The sequence below is a fragment of the Trachypithecus francoisi genome, unplaced genomic scaffold (assembly GCF_009764315.1).
Source record: "Trachypithecus francoisi isolate TF-2019V2 unplaced genomic scaffold, Tfra_2.0 Lachesis_group5, whole genome shotgun sequence".
NCBI classification, from domain to species: Eukaryota; Metazoa; Chordata; class Mammalia; order Primates; family Cercopithecidae; genus Trachypithecus; species Trachypithecus francoisi.
In genome coordinates, this window is record NW_022681470.1 from 36,613,625 (window position 1) to 36,636,315 (window position 22,691).

Sequence of the window (22,691 nt, forward strand, 5' to 3'; positions counted from 1 at the left end):
TGAGTCATGTAATAGCCACTTTAAAGGGAAAGCCCTACTTAAAACATAAATAAAAGCCACGTATTACCATATCAATACTTATCAGTATTTTGTTGGAAAAATCTAGCAAATTTCTGAAATATACCATCTAATCCAGGCTGACAAGGGAGAGTACCCTTTCCATTTTTCCTTAAAAGACAAGAAGAAAGAAGAAAAAGAAAGAGAGAGAGATAAAGAAGTCTCTTTTGTCACTTTCCTGTAGTTTTTAAAAGCTATATTGTATACAAAGCTACAGTAAACTAAGCTCCTAACAGGCCAAACCCTATCTCACTCTAAAACTCTAATTCTTCCTGCCTGTGGCCAAATTTATGGACAATATTAGTAAAAACACAGTACACTGCCAGGCGCTGTGGCTTATGCCTGTAATCTCAGCACTTTGGGAGGCCGAGGCGGGCAAATCACGAGGTCAAGGGATCGAGACCACCCTGGCTAACACGGTGAAATGCCGTCTCTACTAAAAATACAAAAAAATTAGCCGGATGTGGTGGCTGGCGCCTGTAGTCCCAGCTGCTGGGGAGGCTGAGGCAGGAGAAAGTTGTGAACCCTGGAGGCGGAACTTGCAGTGAGCCAAGATCGTGCCACTGCACTCCAGCCTGGGTGACAGAGCAAACTCCGTCTCAAAATAAAATAAAATAAAAACTAAAAACATAGTACACATTACGACCTAAGTAGTTGAAATTTGTGCCAAGTCTGAGCAACAAATGAGTTGCTCAGAAGCATTTTAAGGTGATTACTTGCAAGAACAAACAAACACCTTCAAACTTTTCAGAATCACTCATTGTAACCGGTATCCAAATTACAATTTTTAAAATCTGTTCACTCCAATCATACAAAGTCCTACAAGAAGTTGTATATTTGAAGGTGATTTGAGCTTTTTTTCAATAATTATTCAGACTTTACACGAACTTAATCGACCTTCTCTGAGTGTGTCTAAATTTGGTTAGGTATTTGCAGATTAGCCACATCTGTAAATACGGTATATGGAGGTGAAACAATTAACTTTTACCATGCTTATTCCAGAAAGTCCAGAAAGCATTCTAAATCAAATGTAAAGTACCACGTCATATCCAGAATAAAAGTAAAAATAATGGATCACAACTTAAAAATCACAGTGCTGTCTTTAATCAAAAAACTTGTTCCTCACTGTGCACAATGTAGCACTAACATGGTCTTCCGAACAGTGCTGCTTGGTATAAAACCAAGAAATATTATAGACCAGGAATAAGGTTATGTTTCCTATGGGTACATTTCGGAAAAGAAAATACATCCAAAGAATATGACTGTAGACAGGATTTTGTACAACCTCAACAGGTGACAAAATTTAAAACTAGGTAACCGCCTTCATAAGGAACTTGAAACTACAATTTTTGCCACGAAAACATGACATGTGCAAAAGTTATCTCTGGCCATCACTCCTGCTAAGGACACTGGGAAGGACATGCTCAACGTAGCAGTCGATCAAAACGATTCCAGGGAAACTGCGCAACAGCCTGGGGCCGAGAAGCGAAACTTGGTCTTCTTCACCCTCGTCTCACTCCTTTTCCCGCAGACTTGGTACTGGGAGATAGGACGGGCGTCTCCTATATGCAGGCAAAACTTGCCACGAGCGGCTAGACTTGGGACAGGCAATTTGCCCTGCCACCTTTCTGTCGCCCCCACCCCTCCTTTAATTAAGGCCGAAGGCAGAGACGTCCTCCTCCCCCTTCTCCTCCTCTTTGGTGCCTCCAGCCAGGAGGCGGGAGCGACCCACAGCAGCTGACCCAGCTCAGGCACTGCCTCTCCCATAGCCCTCAAGACACACCATGGGCCCAGAGGCAGGTTTGCTACACAGCAGCGACGACGCAGGCGGCGGCCCCGGCGACTCGCAACTGCCTCCCTGACCACAGCGACCACCGGCTAACACACCCGAGAAGCCATCGCCGCCATCGGCAGGAGAACCTAGGGCCCATAAAGCCATCTTCGCGATCGGATAAAGCTACGTCAACAACTATGGCGGGCGAGGGACGGCGGGCGGAGGCGGTGCGGGAAGGATGGGGTGTGTACGTCACTCCCAGGGCCCCCATCCGAGAAGGAAGGGGCCGGCTCGCCCCTCAAAATGGCGGCAGCAGCGATGCGCCTGCGTACGGAACTTCTCTGTCGCGCCAGGGCCGGCGGGAAGTGAGGTTCTCGGAGGAGCCGCCAGAAGTGTACGGAGACTTCGAGCCCCTGGTGGCCAAAGAAAGGTCCCCGGTGGGAAAACGAACCCGGCTAGAAGAGTTCCGGCCCGATTCTGCGAAAGAGGAAGTGAGAGAAAGCGCGTACTACCTTCGGTCTAGGCAGCGGCGGAGGCTGCCGCGACTCCAGGAAGCCGAGGAGATGCAGACGCGAAGGGCTACCCGCCTTCAGCAGCAGTACTCACAGCAGCCTCCGCTACAGCCGTCTCCCGTTACCACCAGGAGAGGGCTGCGGGACTGTCATTCCTCTGAAGGTGAGGACCGCAGAGGTAACAGTCCCAGCCGCGAGCCAGGGAACGCGCGGGGGCGGGCGCGTGCCTCCGTGGAGCTCATCCCCGCCTGGGTACTAAGTACTGGGATTGGGTACTGGGTACTCCTCAGCCCCCTCTGGACGTGTGTCGCCGTGCAGGGGCCACCCTGACCCGCAGCGGGGAAGGAAGCGCCGACCCAAGGAGTGGAAAGATGGTCGTACGGAGCGACCCGGGCAGGGCTGGGGCACTCTGCCCAACATCGGGCATCAATTTAGGGGAGTCAGGGCTGCCTTTTTTTGCAGGCCTTCACGAGGGGACAGCGAATTACTCCAGGTTCGGTTTCATTTTGGTTTCCTCTACCCTGCGGATGTTTCTACGGAAACCACTTCCATTTCCTTTTTTAACACTCACAGGCCAGAGTCTCCAGCTGAGGATCTAACCTTTCAGTCGTTTTGCCTCCCCACCCAGGTGGGGAGAGAGAAAGGAGAAATTTTATGAGTGGGCATTTCGAGGGATTGCTGAGTTTAGTTAATTGATTTGAGACCTCACCCAATACTTACACCGAAATGGGGTAACTCATTTTTCCTGAACTCATGTTCCCCAGTGTCTGATAAACTTGAGCTGATTGCTCTTTCTCCATTGTGGTGGTCCCTGCCAAAAATCTGCCACTTTGGTGGCCGTCACTGTAACCTCAAGTAGTCTGGCAAATCAGGCTGACAAAGCAACCTGAAAAATAAGACTATTAATTAGTTTTCGTCTAAATGGACAAAAGGGATGCTGACAGAGTGAATGTATAGTGTTAGGTAAGTCATAGGTGAATCCGTTTCCTTAACCTATCCTCTCCCACCCTGCCCCCGCCCCCCATTTTGGGACCTAACACTGAGTCACAAATGAAGTTTCGTGTTAGTCCCACGTAAGGCACCTGTGAGGTAAAAATCAGCGGATCTGAGTCACAATGGGATGACATAGTTTGTGGTAGACTATTGATATGCGGAGGAGTGGGTTTTCAGCTTACAGCACGGTGATAGGCTGCAAGTTTACCTGCTGACTCGTGAAGGTACTGACAGATTTGAAGACTTGATTTTGGCAACTTTATGTTAAAGTTGTGTCAGTTACTTTTGGGTGTAGCAACTCAAGACAGTTTAGCGCATATATGTATGTGTTTTATCTCTTTTAAGATTACAAAGTTTTTGCAGACAAGGAGCCTATCATATATATTTGATAGTAATTTAAGTACTTGGTTTACTTCAGTATCTTTCAGTACCTGGAAGAATGCTTTGCACAAGGTAGGCAATAAATATGTTACATTGTATTGAGTCCCCCAGAGCCTAGTGCGGTTGTATAGGCTAACATTCTTTTAACAAGTAGAGAATTTACCCCTATTTTATTAAATCTTTAAGGATCTAAACATTTTCACTCTTCTGCATTCTTCCACATCGTTTGTGACTCTCTACCCCATCTTTTTGATTTTCTGGAGTAATATATTTTTGTAAAACAACAATGGCAAATATTATTATGTTCTAATGAATTAGTTGTATTCTGTCCCAAGAGGAGTTCTGACTAGTTTAATTCCTAAGTTTTGGTAAACCTAACCACCTGTTTCTAAAGAAATGAATTTCTTGCATTTTTGCTTATGTATTGTTACAAAAATGCATAATCTGTGCCGTGATCTCCCAGGTCTTATATTCTGGATTTTAGCTCTTGTTACGTCTGTTTTTTAGAGGATGAACCATCTTCCGAAACTGATTTAAGCCAAACGATTTCAAAGAAAACTGTCAGGAGCATACAAGAGGCTCCAGGTAAGAAGAATTAACTTTTTGTTTTTCTCCTTACCTACCAACTTTTTAAATGTTCATTGAATTAAGCAAAGTAAATATGTGTAAAGAAAAGACAAGGGCAGACATGTGAGTACTCAAGAGTACCAGCCACCCATATAACCTTGTAAGATAGATACTATACCAATTTCAAAGAAGAGAAACCTGAAGCACAGAGAAGCTAAGACAATTCTGTAAGATCACATATGTGACTGAGCCAAAATTCAAACCCAGGTTTGTCTTCTCCAGAGCCCTTTCATCTTCCAAGTGCCTCACTATCATTCTCTCGTGTCATAACTAGCTACTCAGTAAAGTTTGTTAAATGTCAACTGAATGAATATGTCATACTGTCCTCTGTTTAAAATGGATTAAGTTTTTCTTTTGATTATTATTATACTTTTAAGTTCTAGGGTACATGTGCACAACATGCAGATTTGTTACGTATGTATACATCTGCCATGTTGGTGTGCTGCACCCGTTAACTCATCATTTACATTAGGTATATCTCCTAATGCTACCCTCCCCCGTACCCCCACCCCATGACAGGCCCCCGTGTGTGATGTTTCCCATCCTGTGTCCAAGTGTTCTCATTGTTCAATTCCCACCTATGAGTGAGAGCATGCGGTGTTTGGTTTTCTGTCCTTGAGATAGTTTGCTGAGAATGATGGTTTCCAGCTTCATCCATGTCCCTACAAAGGACATGAATTCATCCTTTTTTATGGCTGCATAGTATTCCATAGTGTATGTGCCACATTTTCTTAATCCAGTCTATCATTGATGGACATTTGGGTTGGTTCCAAGTTTTTGCTATTGTGAAAAGTGCCACAATAAACATACATGTGTGTATGTCTTTATAGCAGCATGATTTATAATCCTTTGGGTATATCCCCAGTAATGGGATGGCTGGGTCAAATGGTATTTCTAGTTCTAGATCCTTGAGGAATCGCCGCACTGTCTTCCACAATGGTTGAACTAGTTTACAGTCCCACCAACAGTGTAAAAGTGTTCCTGTTTCTCCACATCCTCTCCAGCACCTGTTGTTTCCTGACTTTTTAATGATAAGCCATTCTAACTGGTGTGAGATGGTATCTCATTGTAGTTTTGATTTGCATTTCTCTGATGGCCAGTGATGATGAGCATTTTTTCATATGTCTGTTGGCTGCATAAATGTCTTCTTTTGAGAAATGTCTGTTCGTATCCTTTGCCCACTTTTTGATGGGGTTGTTTGATTTTTTCTTGTAAATTTGATTCAGTTCTTTGTAGATTCTGGATATCAGCGCTTTGTCAGATGGGTAGATTGCAAAAATTTTCTCCCATTCTGTAGGTTGCCTGTTCACTCTGATGGTAGTTTCTTTTGCTGTGCAGAAGCTCTTTAATTAGATCCCCTTTGTCAATTTTGGCTTTTGTTGCCGTTGCTTTTGGTTTTAGATATGAAGTCCTTGCCCATGCCTGTGTCCTAAATGGTATTGCCTAGATTTCCTTCTAGGGTTTTTATGGTTTTAGATCTAACATTTAAGTCTTAAATCCTTTTTTTTTGAGATGGAGTCTCGCTCTGACGCCCAGGCTGGAGTGCAGTGGCCTGATCTCAGCTCACTGCAAGCTCCGCCTCCCAGGTTTATGCCATTCTCCTGCCTCAGCCTCCTGAGTAGCTGGGACTACAGGCGCCCGCCACCTTGCCTGGCTAGTTTTTTGTATTTTTTAGTAGAGACGGGGTTTCACCGTGTTCGCTAGGATGGTCTCTATCTCCTGACCTCGTGATCCACCCATCTTGGCCTCCCAAAGTGCTGGGATTACAGGCTTGAGCCACCGCGCCCGGCTTAAATCTATCTTGAATTAATTTTTGTATAAGGTGTAAGGAAGAGATCCAGTTTCAGCTTTCTACATATGACTAGCCAGTTTTCCCAGCACCATTCATTAAATAGGAAATCCTTTCTCCATTTCTTGTTTTTGTCAGGTTTGTCAAAGATCAGATGGTTGTAGATGTGTGGTATTAAAATGAATTAAGTTTCCTTCATGGTAAAATCTGGACACAATGTGATCAGTCTTTTCAGTTTAACACTGTGGTTTATCAAATCTAAGATGCCATCAACTATAAGAAACACCATCATTGTTTTATGTACCACCTAGCAGGGGGAAATGCTGCCAGTTTTTTGGTAATTTTTAGTAATATGCCATAATTATATGATGCATCCCAATTTCAAAGATGTTAAAGTGTTTTTAAAAATTGTCTTAGAATCAATGTAACATGGAAGTAGGCTACATTTAATAGTTCACTTAAGTTTTAAAAGCTGTTTAATATATTTTAAAAAGCTGGAGAAAGGATCAAGTTCTGTTAAGTTATGAATGCTTTGGGTTTTAGTTCCATTTAATTTTCAATTTGTTTTTTTTAATATCAGGAAAGCCTCAGAATAATAAATGATCATAGCTATTAAAATTGATAATCCTTGGTTTTTAGTACTCAGATCCTGACTTATTTATCTGTTTCTAATAAGATTATACTTTATAATGTGAACTATTCTATTCTAAACTTAGAATAAGTATGTCTGGTTCAAGTTCAGTTTCAAATAAAAACACCTTTATGCTAATTTTGTTTTTCTTTTTTCTTTTTTGAGACAAAGTCTCTCTCTTTTGCCCAGGCTGGAGTGCAGTGGTACCATCTCCGCTTACTGCAACCTTCACCTCCCAGGTTCAAACAATTCTCCTGCCTTAGCCTCCCGAGTAGCTGGGATTACAGGCGCCTGCCACCACACCTGGCTAATTTTTGTATTTTTAGTAGACATAGGGTGATTTCATCATGTTGGCCAGGCTGGTCTCAAACTGCTGACCTTAGGTGATCCACCCACCTTGGCCTCCCAAAGTGCTGGGATTACAGGCATGAGCCATCACACCTGGCCTATCCTATATTCCTTGAATAGTCTGTGTTACTGTGTTAAGATTATAAACTATCTTAGAAAAATGCTTTGAGTAATGATGCTATAATCAGATTTTCTGGGCCATTTTGGGAAGCCATAATTTTGAATTTATTTACGGTAGATTTTATTGTATACCTGGGAAAGCAAAAATGTCAAATTTTTAATCTAGAGTAATTTATTAAAATTATGGAGTTAAGTAAATTGGTATAATGAAGACTACTGAGTGCTAGCCTCCAGACTGTTATAAAACATTATGTAATAGAATGTCTTGAATAGTCTTTTTGGAGTTTATGTTAGGCTTATATTTAAGGACTGCTAATGAAGTACACCATGACTGCATGAGGTTGTGGGAAGAGCATTGGACCTCGGTGAAGTTACTGACCCACCTTGAGCCTTAGGCCTCTATCTGTGTTATTTGCCCTGCATAACTCACAGGGCTTCTGAATAAATGAGATAGTATATTTGAAATCACTTTGTATCCAGTAAAACATGCAAGTGAGGTTTTTTTTTTCTCATAGCACTTTACAAGAGATGTGAAATTCATACAGTTTTGCTTAAGTGTATCCTTCTTCTCAAGAAGCTTATGCTATAAATGGAAATTGAAAATGTTTACCAATGTAAGTGACAGATTAAATGGAATCTGTACATAGATTACCTGAACTGTATCAATAGCATACTGTGCATTCACTATTACTAGAAATAAGAGTATGTCTGTCTTTGAGAGGTTTGAGATACTCAGGATTTTCTTCCTCTAAAAGGTGTTTTTTACTACATCTAATACTTGGCATATTCCCATCCCATGCCTCTTAATGAAAGGAGAGTTTAGGGAATTATTAAATGCTTGTAAAGTCTAAGAGAAATTATTTAGATGGAGTCACTCTTTGATGGAGGACTGCTTTAAGTACAAGTTTAAGGTAAAGATAAGCCCTTCTTCCTCATAGAATGATAGACATTCAGTTTAACTTTGATATTCAAAACAGTCCTATAATTGTATATAAGGCTACCAGTGTGGTCTGAGAGAAAATTATGCAAAGATGCCCTTAAGAATAAAGACCTGGCCGGGCGCGGTGGCTCAAGCCTGTAATCCCAGCACTTTGGGAGGCCGAGACGGGCGGATCACGAGGTCAGGAGATCGAGACCATCCTGGCTAATACGGCGAAACCCCGTCTCTACTAAAAAATACAAAAGACGAGGCGGGCGCCTGTAGTCCCAGCTACTCGGGAGGCTGAGACAGGAGAATGGCGTGAACCCGGGAGGCGGAGCTTGCAGTGAGCTGAGAGCCGGCCACTGCACTCCAGCCTGGGCGGCAGAGCAAGACTCCGTCTCAAAAAAAAAAAAAAAAAAAGAATAAAGACCTAGGCCGGGTGCAGTGGCTCACACCTATAAGCCCAGCACTTTGGGAGGCCAAAGTGGGCGGATCATGAGGTCAGGAGTTCAAGACCAGCCTGGCCAATATGGTGAAAACCCTGTCTCTACGAAAAATACAAAAACTAGCCAGGTATGGTGGTGGGCACCTGTAATCCCAGCTACTCAGGAGGCTGAGGCAAGAGAATCGCTTGAACCTGGGAGGCAGAGGTTGCAGTGAACCAAGATCGTGCCACTGCACTCCAGCCTGGGTGATGGAGCCAGAGTCCGTCTTAAAAAAAAAAAAAAAAAAAAGAATAAAGACCTAAACCAAAGGGCCACCTTATAAAAAAAAAAACATAGTAAAAATACATCATTTGGTCATCTTGTTATTGAAAAACTTGAAAAATGTTGATTAATTCAGAACATATATATAGTTTGAAATCTTCTCATTGTTTGAAATTCCATAATAGAGTTGTTTTCACTTAAAATAGCCGTTAGGTTGTTTAATCAATTCAACTCATATATACCTACATAACAGTTATTCTCCTATGGCCAGATTCATTCCTTTCTGGAAATTATGACGCTAATTTTGTAATCCAAAAATATATTAGGACAAATTTTATTTAATTTTCCAAAAGTTAAATGGGTATTTTTGTTCTAGTAGTGTGGTTTCTAGCTGAATAATTATAAATAGTTGTTCTTAAATGCTTACTATTTTATCATGAACATTTGCTTCTCTAGCTACTGTAGTTAGAGCATTCATTCTCCAGATACTTATGGAGCACCTACTTTGTGCCAGTCTCCATGCTTTGATTTGAGGGTGCAGTGGTGAACAAAAGCAGACAAGTGAGGGAGCCTCCTACCAGAGAAGGGTACTTAATATTTTATTCTCTCATACCTCTGTCTGGTACTCTGTGTCTTTCAAGTACTTTACGTGGGCTATGTATATAGTAGCATATACAGGAAATGCTTCTTAAATGAAAAGATGGGAACTGAAGTAGTGATTGATGTCTGTAGAGTCAGTTTGATTAAACACAGCTTAGTAAAAGCAAACAAACCAAAAACAGATTTTGAGGTTTAGGTTTTAGTTCAACTTAAAAAGGCTAGAAGTACAGAGAAGAAAAAGAGAAAGGTAGTTGTAATATGTGGAGTAACAGGAACTAAAATTTGCCTTTATTATCACGTGTGCAGGGTTTTTGTTTTTGTTTTTGTTTTAAAGAGACAAGGTCACACTGTCACCTAGGCTGGAGTGCAGTGCAGTTATACTGCAGCCACAAACTCCTGGACTGAAGCTATCATCCTCCTGCCTTCGCCTCCCAAATAGCTGGAATTACAGGCACACACCACTATGTCTGGTTAATTTTTTTATTTTATGTGGAGACAGGGTCTCAGTATGTTGCCTAGGCTGGAAAGATTTATTTTTAAAGATATTGATATAAGTTCTAAATACTTGATATGTGAAATACTGAGATAGATATTTCATAGAATCTTAGAGCTGGAATATTTAAGGGGAACGTCAAAGTTCCAGAATGTGGTTTTTGCAACACAGAGCTAAGACATAAAGCTTTTTTATGCAGATGAATGAAACAAAACAATACAATCCAAATTTTGGTAAATATTTGGTTTTAGAATATGTTATGTGAGGTACTTGGAGAAAACATACCTTTATAGCTGGTTTTCTAGACTAAAATTAACATTTTAATAGGATCAGCTTTTCCACTAACCCTATGCTATGGAACTACAGAGGGTCTGAAATGAACCATGGCCCACATTAACGTTTTTATTTAAAATTAACTTGCATTTCTTCAATACAAGGTTAAATAGTTAGAATGAGTGTATTAAGTCTCAGGATGTTAACCCTAAATTAAAATACTCCATAAATAATCCACAATGAGGGTCCATCAAAAATGGAATAGGTAATTGAGTTGGTGCCATAATACAGATTTTGATTCTTAATTGAGCAATTTAGAATATTTTTATTTAGTATTTCTTTCCTTTCTACAACTACGGTTTGCTGAGAAAAATTGCAAATTTTTCCGTCAAGACTATACATTTTATGTGGCAGGAAACTTGTCTCTAGTTCATTGTCATCACTAGTACACAATAGTTGTCACTTAGAAAACTTGTCTCTGCTCCTCTAGCATAAATAAAAGCTCTGTAAACCTTTGTTGAATAAATAAGAGATTATCATATAATAAAGCTAGTGTGTTTCACATTTTATATATTTTTAAATGTTTTCTCTTCCTGTATTAGCAGTGAGTGAAGATCTTGCAATCAGCTTATGTCGACCCCCTCTAAGATACCCACGATCTGGTAAGAGATTATTTTGTCTGTTGGCTTACGTTTTCTATAAATACAGTTCTATTGTCTATTGGCTTACCTTTTCTGTAAATACAGTTCTATTGTCTGTTGGCTTACCTTTTCTATAAATACAATTCTATTTTTAAATATGGTTGTACATGTATTCATATGATTCAGAACTCAAAAGTTACTATAAATGTACATTAAAAAGTCTCCCTGCCCCTCTGTTCTTCAGCCAGCCAGTCTCTCTTTCATCAAAAGCAACCAATGTTGTCAGTTTATATTTTTTGGAGATTTACGGAAATGCATGGATAAAATTATCTTGTCCTTTTTGTAACACAAATTTTGGCTTTATAAACTCTTATTTCTTTTTTTTTTTTAATTAATTTGAGACAAGGTCTAACTCTGTCATCCAGGCTGGAGTGCGGTGGCACAACTAGGGCTGACTACAGCCTCAACCTCTCCGGCTCAAGCAGTCCTCCTGCCTGAGCCCGCCAAGTAGTTGGGACTGTGCATGCACCACCACGCCTGGCTAATTTTTGTATCTTTTGTAGAGATGGGGTTTTGCCATGTTACCCAGGCTGATCTCAAACGCCTGGGTAAGTTATCCACCCACCTCAGCCTCCCAAAGCGCTGGGATTACAGACATGAGCCACGGCACCTGGCTTTCTTTTCTGCACTTTCTTCTTGTTTATTTTTACTTAACATATATACCAGATATATTTCTATATGCATATATAAAGACAATCTCTTTTTTTAAGAGATTGTTTCTTATATATTCCTGTGATTCTTTCTGTTAACTATGATGATTTTAAACTATGGTCAGGGACTTTATTCTTCCAGTATACTGCTAACAGAAAATTCAAGATGGAGCTCTGTGGCACAGGACGACAAAATGTCCCTCCCTCAGTTATCTTTTTGACTAAAACGATTAAAAGTATTGCCCTGAAATTGATTTCATGACTCTGAAGAAAACTAGTAAAGTCACTCCAAGCAATCTACTTTTACTTCATTTTCATTTTTTTTGGTTCTTAAAGATGCTTTATCATGGGAACTAAAAAGGAAATGTATTTATCTTTACATTGGGTTTCGTAGCTTCCCATTCTCTTTAACAAAGAATTATGTTGATTTATTTGGATAGATCGTTGACTATCCTATTAAATATTCCAGTGGTATAGATCTACTAAGGCTTTGTTGATGAACCTGTGGTAAAGAACCATATGATGCATTTCCTTTTCAGCCCTAATCATTCTCTTGCTATGTCTCTTGCAGATTCGACCTACAAAACAAATGAAAATACTAAAATGAGTCAATTAGGTTCGTTTATCTCTTTTTTTTTTTTTTTTTTTTTTTTCTCCAGGCAGGGTCTCACTGTCACCCAGGCTGGAGTGCAGTGGCATGATCTTGGCTCACTGCAACCTCCTCCTCCCACTGTAGTCCCAGCTACTCCGGAGGCTTAACTGAGCCTCCCACCTCAGCCTTCGGAGTAGCTGGGACTACAGTCATGTGCCACCACGCCTGGCTAATTCCTGTATTTTTTATAGAGACAGGGTTTCACCATGTTGCCCAGGCTAGTCTTGAATTCCTGGGCTCTAGCAATCCACCCACTTTGGCCTCCCAAAGTGCTGGGATGATTGGCATGCACCACTGCACCCAACCCTATCTCTAATTCTTATAGGGCCTCTTCAAGGGTCTAGATTAATAGAATACAAGAGTATACATATCTAGTCATTGGCTTGAGAATACTAATTTATTATATCAGCTTGTGGGGACATAGTCCCTATGACTAGGACCTCCCATAAATAGCCTTGGTTTTTGTTGTCTGTAGTTATACCTATATTATTGCTTAAATTCATATAAAAACATTTAATAAATCAATTTAGTCCTTGCTAGTCTTCATGAAATTCACACTATTAGGAAAAAGGAGATAACAACTTACCAATTAAGGTTTTTCTCTTGATTTATTTTGTTTTTGTTTTTGTTTTTGTTTTTCTGAGACAGAGTCTTGCTCTGTCACCCAAGCTGTAGTGCAATGGTGCGATCTTGGGTCACTGCAACCTCCACCTCCCAGGTTCAAGCAATTCTCCTGCCTCAGCCTCCCAAGTAGCTGGGATTACAGGTGCCCACCACCATGCCCGGCTACTTGTTTTGTATTTTTAGTAGAGACAGGGTTTCACCATGTTGGCCAGGCTGGTTTCAAACTCCAGGGTTTCACCACATTGGCAAGGCTGGTTTCAAACTCCCTGACCTTGTGATCTACCCCACTTGGCCTCCCAAAGTGCTGGAATTATAGATGTGAGCCACCGCACCCAGTCCTTCCCTTGATTTTTATTTTTATTTTTTATTTTTATTTATTTATTTTTATTTTTTCGAGACAGGGTCTTGCTCTATCACCCAGGCTGGCGTGCAATGATGTGATCTTGGCCCACTGCAAGCTCCACTTCCTGGGTTCAAGTGATTCTCCTGCCTCAGCCTCTCAAGCATCTGGGATTACAGATGACTACCATGACACCCAGCTAATTTTTGTATATTCAGTAGAGATGGGGTTTCACCATGTTGGTCAGGCTGATCTCGAACTCCTGACCTCAAGCGATCCACCTGCCTTGGCCTCCCAAAGTTTTGAGATTACAGGCCTGAGCCACGGCAGGCAGCCCTTTCTTGATTTAGAAAGTGAATTTGATACTTTGTTCATAGTAAGTTCAGTGCCCTTTGCTATAATATGTTTGTTGAACTGGTTTTAATTCATTTCAGTGTCTGTCTGGCTGTAGGACATGACATACCACGATTTCTGGTTTTAAATGAATCTACACTGAATGTCATTGGAATTCGTTTTTTTTACATTTTAATTTTTTTCTAAATTTGAAGATGAGCCAAAAGGGAAACGCTTCATTTTTCTTTATAAATCATTGCACATTCTTCTAATTCATCTTTCACTTAAGTTCAGGCCACTTCTTTAGATACTTAAGAAAACTTTTTAGGCTGAGTGTAGTAACTCACACGTGTAATCCCAGCACTTTGGGAGGCCGAGGCGGGTGGATCACCTGAGAGGTCAGGAGTTCAAGACCAGCCTGGCCAGCATGGCAAAACCCTGTCTTTACTAAAAATACAAAATTAGCCAGGCGTGGTGGTGCTGCGCACCTGTAACCCCAGCTACTTGGGAGGCTAAGGCAGGAGAATCACTTATACGCAGGAGGCAGAGGTTGCAGTGAGCCAAGATTGCGCCACTGCACTCCAGCCTGGGCAAAAAGTAATAAAACTCTGTCTCAAAAAAAAAAAAAAACTTTTAAAAAAAGATAATTTGGAGCTGAAATAACCTAACACTCTTTGCTAGATTTAAAAATCATTTTTATGAGCACCTTGTAATAAAAACTTTGTTTTTTATTGTCTGAAATTGTCATATTATTTAAATTCATTTTTTTCTGTGATTGTAAATTTAAAAAAGAGATTTTCATTTTAAAGTAATTTTCTGTGGGTTTAATACAAAGAATGAGGCTGGGCGCGGTGGCCCATGCGTATAATCCCTTCACTTTGGGAGGCCGAGGCAAGTGGGTCACCTGAGGTCAGGAGTTTGAGACCATCCTGGCCAACATAGTGAAACCCTGTCTCTACTAAAAATACAAAAAATTAATCGGGCATGGTGGTGGGCGCCTGTAATCCCAACTGCTTGGGAGGCTGAGGCAGGGAGAACTGCCTGAACCGGGGAGGTGGAGGTTGCAGTGAGCCGAAATTGTGCCATTGCACTCCAGCCTGGGCGATAGAGCGAGATTCGGTCTCAAAAAAAAAAAAAAAAGAATGACATTCTTCAATTCCTTTATAGTAACGTTAGTACACCTTGGAGTATATGAAATGGCCATTCGTGGAGTTTGAATACTAGTGATATCACCAGACTATTCTTTGCTCTCTCTTCCTGCTGCCCCACTCTTGACTGTATTCTCAAAAGCATGATTGGCATCAAATAGTCTTTTTTTTTTTTTTTTTTTTTTTGAGACAGTCTCACTCTGTCACCCAGGCTGGACTGTAGTGGTGCAATCTCAGCTCACTGCAACCTCCACCTCCTAGGCTTAAGCGATTCTCTGGCTTCGGCCTCCCATGTAGCTGGGATTACAGACACATGACACTATGCCTGGCTAATTTTTGTATTTTTAGCAGAGACAGCGTTTCACCATGCTTGCCAGGTTGGTCCTGAACTCCTGACCTCGAATGATACACCTTCCTTGGCCTCCCAAAGTGCTGGGATTACAGGCGTAAGCCACCATGCCCAGCGGATAGTCTTAAAACTCTCTACCAGGGGTCAGCAAGCTACAGCTTCTGGGTGAAATTGGCCTACAATCTTTTTATTCAGCCCATGAACTAAGAAGGAATTTTTACACTCCTGAAAAAAACAAAGCATGTAACAGAGACCTTATGTGACTCACAAAGCTTAAAATATCTACTATTTAGTCCTTTATAAAAAAAAAGTTTGCTGACCCCTGATTTATAGTGATGGCAAGAATAAAGACGACAAATCACCCAAATGGTCGTTTGTTGTCAGAGTAAATTCAGAAGTTACATACTTGCCTGAACATATATTTATTACAACACTCCATACTAGGTTGTACCTAGAGCACAAGAAGAAAGGAAACAAGTCAGGCGTGGTAGCTCACGTCTGTAATCCCAGCACTTTGGGAGGCTGAGGTGGACGGAATCTGAGATCAGGAGTTCGAGATGAGCCTGGCCAACATGGTGAAACCCCATCTCTACTAAAATTACAAAAATTAGTCAGTCGTGGTGGTGGGCACCTATAATTCCAGCTACTTGGGAGGCTAAGGCAGGAGAATCGCTTGAACCCGGGAGTTGGAGGTTGTAGTGAGCCGAGATCGTGCCATCACACGCCCTGAGCGACAAGAACGAGACTCCATCTCAAAAAAAAAAAAAAAAAAACGAAGAAAGGAAACAATGACTCCTGTGTTCTATCCAGTATTCCTTTGAGAAAGCACAGTGGTCTTATTTATATTTTTATGTCTGTCCCCAAAGCACAAAGTAAGCCAAGTTTATATTTTCTTGAGTGGCCTTTGCTCCTCACACCAAGTACCTCCCACAAATCTCTAGGAATAGCAAAATCTACAGGAGAAATGTAGATGCTTTGGCACCTGGGCTTTCAAAATAACTAGGGAATTTTGTAAGTTGTAAAAAGCTGGGTTATACCTAAGGTTTGAATTCCTTAAAAGCTGTGGCCAAGTAAAAGAAAGTAAATAGAGAGTGGCACAATTAGTGCTTGGTTTTCACTAGAGGGGATGACTATTAAGTGATCTATCTTAAAACTAACATAAAGACCTGGGACTTCTGAAAGTAGCTTTTCCTAATTGGTTGAGGTTATTGGAAACACCTTCTTAAACAGCATGGTTTAATTATTACCATTTGTCTATTTGTTAAAGCCACAGCCTTTATGATTTTCTCAATAATGTCTTAATACTAAGGATTTTTTGCTCAAAATATGATTTTTAATTCTCAGAGCTTCTATATGAACATTGGAAAGAGTGATACCTTTTTTAAAAAAGAATTTTTTTAAGGCCAGGCATGGTGGCTCATGCTTGTAATCCCAGCTCTTTGGGAGGCCCAGAAAGGTGGATCACTTGAACCCAGGAATTTAGCCTGGGCAACATGGCGAAACCTCATCTCTACAGAAAAAAAATGCAACTGTTAGCTGGGTGTGGTGGCATGTGCCTACTATAGTCCCAGTTACTTGGGAGGCTGAGTCTGGAGGATCACTTGAACCCAGGACGCAGAGATTGCAGTGAGCTGAGATTGTGCCACTGCACTTCAGCCTAGGCAACAAAAAGAGACCTTGTCTCAAAAGAAAAAAGAGGCTGGGTGCAGTGGCTCACACCTGTAATCCCAGCACTTTGGGAGGCCGAGGCAGGTGGATCACCTGAGGTCAGGAGTTCGAGACCAGCCTGGCCAACATGGCGAAACCCTGTCTCTACTAAAAATACAAAAATTAGCCAGGTGTGGTGGCACACGCCTGTAGTCCCAGCTACTCAGGAGACTGAGGTAGGAAAATCACTTGAACCCTAGAGGCGGAGGTTGCAGTGAGCCGACATCGCACCACTGCACTCCAGCCTGGGTGACAGAGTGAGACTCTGTCCCAAAAAAAAAACAAAAACAAAAAAAATCTAATGCTTTAACTTTCTACATGTAGCAGCCAAGTTTAAAATAAAGGTAGCTGAATAACAAAAGAGGGAAATGAAATTAAAGCTTATGTAGTCATAGCTACTGATTCATCATCAGATCACACTTAAATATTTATTTCCATTATTTGCAGGTTGGGTAAAAAGGGGAAAACAGGTAGAATGTTTAAAACCTTGCAGGTAATCTAATTATTGAGCACTAATTTTAGACTTTTTCTTAAGTTGCTAAGTAACATTAATCATAGTATGAGAAATATTAGCAAAAGTCTAGACTTAACAGACTTTATCCTGTAATCATAAAATATATTTTATTCATGGAACAAACATTTTTATTTTTTAATTTTTTTTCGAGACAGGGTCTCACTCTGTCACCCAGGCTGGATTGCAGTAGCGTGATCTTGGCTCACTGCAGCCTCCACCTCAAAGTGCTGGGATTACAAGGCATGAGCCACCATGCCTAGCCAAACATTTTTAAACACCTTCTTTATGTCAATGACTGACCTAAATACTAGGCTCATAAATAGCCATTCGGTTTTTTTTTTTTTTTCCTCTACCTCTTAGATGTACGTGAGGTAATGGCAAAGAAAAACAAGTTTACAAATCATTTTTTTTAAAGTGCTAAATAGTGATATATGTCTGTGGGAGCCTAGACGAGAAGCACCCTACTCAGTGGAAGAGGTTGAGGCAGCTTTATGAGTTGGAAATGACATTTGGATTGAATTTTGAGGGACGAATAGCAGGCAGGATGAGGACGGAGACGCAAATACTACAGTTTGCTTTATAATAGACATTATTTTACCTTTAGAGAGCATGCAATATGAGAAATAAAGTCCTTTATATTACAGACAATACTCTCACACTAGCCATGATTCTTTATCTGAGACATTAAATAATTTTTAGAAGGACATTCTAAATCGTATCAGGCTTGGGTTTCTTGAGCTTTGTTTACCAGAATGAAAACCATGTTTTAAAACGTATCTGTAGCCAAGACAGTGGATAACCTGATTCAATAATGATTGTTCTTCAAATCTACAGGGATTATTATTATTTACGATATCTAATTCATAGATATTATTGGATTATTAAACACGAAATAGTACTTTTTTTTGGTTTTAGTGATGGGATCAAGACAGCATTGCATAACTAGTTATTCCTGTTTTGAATACTATTGGTAAATACTTATTGTCAGGAACATAGAATCTAAAACACGATCATTAGTCACTAGATTAAATCCAGAAGTCTGAAAAGTATTGAAAAATGGATAGAATCCATGATTTATTAGATACTTCAAATGGGGAGCTCCCTTATGTAAGCTGGCTAAAAAATAATTATTAAACCATCCATGCTAATTAGATAACACATGGATAAATAGAAAAAAGCAGACTGAATTTTAGGCAACTTGGTATATGGAGGATTAAATATTAAGTGAATTGGCTCTAGACAAATTGACCTGGAGCTTCAAATGTGGACAGAAATAAAACATATCTTCAAATGTATACAGATAAAACATGCCTATCAAATGAGAAAAGGAGGGATTACTGTACTATGTACTATACTGTTCTGATAGCTCAACAAATGGATGTAAATCTCCAACATATCCTTTCCATTATTATGGATTCTAAAATCCATTCAGCCATAGTTAAAGAGGTTTTGTCTACCATCTAATTTTTAAAGTAATTATGTAAAACATAACACTGAAATGTAAATGGGACTTTAGTAAAGCCTACTGTATTACATGAATTACACTTAGAAGTTTGTTGGAACCTCTCATGTTAGGAAAAGTTCAGCTGTCAGCCTTTTCTTTATTCATTTATTCAAAAAATTGGCCGAGCACAGTGGCTCGTGCCTGTAACGCCAGCACTTTGGGAGGCCGAGGCAGGCGGATTATTTAGCTCAAGAGTTCGAGACCAGCTGGGCAACATGGCAAACAAAACCCTGTCTCTACAAAAAGGACAAATATTAGCAGGATATGGTGACATGTGCCTGTAGTCACAGCTACTCGGGAGGCTGATGTGGGAGGATGGCTTGAGCCTAGGAGGTAGGGGTTGCAGTGAGCCAAGATCACACCACTACACTTCAGCCTGGACAACAGACCATGTCTCAAAACAAACAAAAAATTATTGAGTGCTTATTATGTGCTATTATGAACAAGACTGATGAGGTGGTAGAATTGTAATAGACTGGAAGTCAGAAGAGCCTGTGGTCTTCTAGCTTTTTTTATTATTACATTAGTCCTATACCCTTAGACAAGTCACTTGATATCTATGAACCTTACTTATGAAAATCTTCCCTCATGATGAGATGGGAATCAGATAACATTCGTGAAGGCATCATGCAAATATTAAGGACTTAGCATTTTAAGATAATAACAAAAGTATGATTATTGATTAAGAAAGCATCTTGTATTTGCATGCTATGTGAATAGTTACATAAATGAATAAAGTAAAACTGCTGTACAAAAATACGAAGTACTATAATAATTATGCACTTAGAGAATAAAACTCCAAAAAGAGAACAATACCTTTTTGTAGGAATGGAAACATTAGTTAAAAATTTTTGGCCAGCTGTGTAGCTCATGACAGTAATCCCAGCACTTTAAGACACCAAAGTGCTGGGATTACAGGCTAGGAGATGGGAGGATTTCTTGAGGCCAGGAGTTTGAGACCAGCCTGGTCATCATGTGAAACCCCATCTCTTGTTTTAAATTAAAATGTTTTTTTGACTTTTCCTTTTTCTCCCTCAAAAAAGAGAAAAAGAAAGGACAGTGTTCCTAAGGAACCTAGAGCAAAATAGTACCTAATACACCAGAGTCTAGCTCTTTAAGAGTAACATGGTGTTATCAGCAGTTTTCTCTGGGTTAGTTTTTTTTTTTTTTTTTTTAATTAAAAAATTCTGGCAAATATATTTCAGATACTGATTTGCACTTGCCACTGACAAGAGGAAGTATTTTCAGTGGAACTCAAAGCTTGACTAGTATTATACTAATCTAATTAAATTGATTTAAAAGAAATATTTTCAAATTCACCATATAATGTGTTGGCAGTTGCTTTCTATAATACTATTGTCCCTTTTAATAAGAAAATTGAGGTTAAAATCAGTAGAGCTAAAAACTGAAATTTTCTCAGTTTTGTTGAAGAAATCTAAATCACGCTACTTCTCCACATATGATCCTTCAGTGATATTTTAAACCAATTGTGCAATACCTGCATTTGGGTACATCTCACTTTTTTTTTTTTTTAATTTCACAGTAGTCCATGTAAAAATACTATGTTCCAAGTTTATTTGATGTGTTTTGCTTATTTATTTTTGTTCAAATTCTCTGTTGCTCTGGAAAACAGTGATGTACATGGACCCGCCGGAAGTAGAATTTTCTTTACGTTTCCTCCTCTTTGGATATACTGGTGCCCTAAAGAACTGGTTCATCAGTCCAATTAGTGTAGTTGGTTTTTAAAGGGAGTATAGGGGATTTGGCAAATAAGAGAATGAGAATATAGTAAACCTATACACACTAGAATATTTCTCAATGTAGAATTTAATGGTTTTTTTGCATATGAAGGTTACATTTTAGAGTAAAAATAGACCTGCGACTGAAGGAAAATTAAACACTTCATTTCCTTTTTTGGTTTGTTTTGAGACAGAGTCTTGCTCTATCGCCCAGGCTGGTGTATAGTGGCGCGATCTCGGCTCACTGCAACCTCTGTTTCCCAGGTTCAAACTGTTCTCCTGCCTCAGGCTTCCGAGTAGCTGGCACGCACAACCACGCCTGGCTGAGTTTTGTATTTTTAGTAGAGACAGGGTTTTACCATGTTGACCAGGCTGGTCTCAGACTCCTGACCTCAAGTGATCCACCCACCTTGGCCTCCCAAAGTGCTGGGATTATAGGCGTGAGCCACTACCCCCGGCCAATTCTTAGTGATTTAACAGGAAAAGAATGTATTTAATGTGTCCTTACGTTCATTTTCCTAAATGAGATGCTTTTTTTATTCCTAAGCTTTAACTTTTTTTCCTAAGCTTTAACTTTTGATGTTATATGTTTAATATTTGATGTATGCTTTTCTCTTCTAGAAGCCACCAGTGTCCAACAGAAGGTCAATTTCTCTGAAGAAGGTATTTTATTTGTAAATACCATACAATAAATATTTTAAGTCTTTTTCTTTACATTAGAAGCCATTCTGATAGATACTTAAGAAGTGAGAGCAGAGCCGGGGACTGTGGCACATGCCTGTAGTCCCAGCTACTCAGGATGCTGAGGCAGGAGGATCACTTGAGTCCAGGAGTTCTGGGCTGTCTGTAGTGTGCTATGCCGACCGGGTGTCTGCACTAAGTTTGGCATCAATATGGTGGCCTCCCGGGAGCGGGGGACCACCGTGTTGCCTAAAGAGGGGTGAATCCATTCAGTTCAGAAACGGACCAGGTCAAAACTCCCATGCTGATCAGTAGTGGGATTGTACCTGTGAATAGCCACTGCACTCCAGCCTGGGCAACGTAGTGAGACCCCATCTCTTAAAAAAGTGAGAACAGAAAATAATGTATTTTTCTTCATGAAAAAAATCATGCTTATCTAAACTGTTAACTGGGCAGAAATAATAGGAAAGATAGAATGAGTGATGACAGCCTTACATTTTAATCATCTTTTGTCTATTTGGGTTCGTTTTAAGCAAAGGTAATATTTGCTATTATGGTATTAAAATAATCAGTTTTCCAAATTCTCATAATCAGTTTATGTTTGAAAAGTACAGGAGTAAAATTTAGCTTTTTTTGAAGCCCAGCATGATCTGAGGGTGGTCACCTGCATAATAGAATGTTTGTGTGCAGGTGTGTGTACACTACCCCTCCACCACCAACACACACACACAAACACACATCTGAATTTAACTACACACTAATTATATGTAGTTTTCCTCCCCATAAACTTTTTCCACTGTTTAATGCTCATCCGTTCATTTTTGACTCCACATTAAAGGCTTAGAATATAGTTTTTTAGATATTACTGTGAATATTTATTTAGGAAAGTATTATGTGCCCCAGAGAACACAAACTAAGCTCAATTTTAGTTCATTTGGAACTTTGGGATTTAAAATAATAAGCATGATAAACAAACAGCAGATCTGTATCTGATAACCTAAAAGCCTTCTCTTAATGTTAAATTACTTGCTTGGTTTTTTAAAATTCAGATCTTTTGAGCATTAAAATAAGACTATACTAGTATACTGTTTACTTGTCTTTAGGAGAAACTGAAGAAGATGATCAAGACAGCTCTCAGAGCAGTGTCACTACTGTTAAGGCCAGATCCAGGGATTCTGATGAATCTGGAGGTAACGTTGCTTTATATACATGTGACTCTTCTCATAGAACTATCTTTGGTATTCCATGAATTTGCTTTTTAAAAAAAACTTTCAAATTTTTATTAATACTTTATAAAAAGTCATGATTTTTTCTTTTAATATTTATTAAAATTAATTATTTCATGTATAGATCTGATTAATAATATGTCATGATATCTAAACAAATCACTTTTAGCTTTTTTTGATATTTGTGGAAAATAAGATACTTTTGTGCTCAAAGGAAGAGTTATTTGTTGTTTTTGAATTTTATAGAGAAACTAATCACATTGCCATTAGAACTGACAACACTATCTGGAGTGTTA

The 22,691-nt window shown here is 39.8% G+C and overlaps 1 protein-coding gene across 5 annotated transcripts in view; it reads left to right on the plus strand.

Moving 5' to 3' along the window:
* The first annotated feature begins 1,147 nt into the window (after positions 1-1,147).
* The window catches only part of TOR1AIP1 (torsin 1A interacting protein 1), a 41,016-nt gene continuing 19,472 nt past the window's right edge, over positions 1,148-22,691 (plus strand). For 2 of the 5 annotated variants that reach the window (XM_033198590.1, XM_033198589.1), the window contains exons 1-6: positions 1,148-2,506; positions 4,225-4,302; positions 10,830-10,889; positions 12,150-12,194; positions 21,110-21,151; positions 22,273-22,359. In XM_033198590.1, the coding sequence (XP_033054481.1) occupies positions 2,029-2,506; positions 4,225-4,302; positions 10,830-10,889; positions 12,150-12,194; positions 21,110-21,151; positions 22,273-22,359 (790 nt within the window). In that variant the 5' untranslated portion in view covers positions 1,148-2,028. The remainder of the gene's footprint in view (positions 2,507-4,224; positions 4,303-10,829; positions 10,890-12,149; positions 12,195-21,109; positions 21,152-22,272; positions 22,360-22,691) is intronic. The other 3 variants (XM_033198591.1, XM_033198592.1, XM_033198593.1) reach the window with 3 other exon arrangements.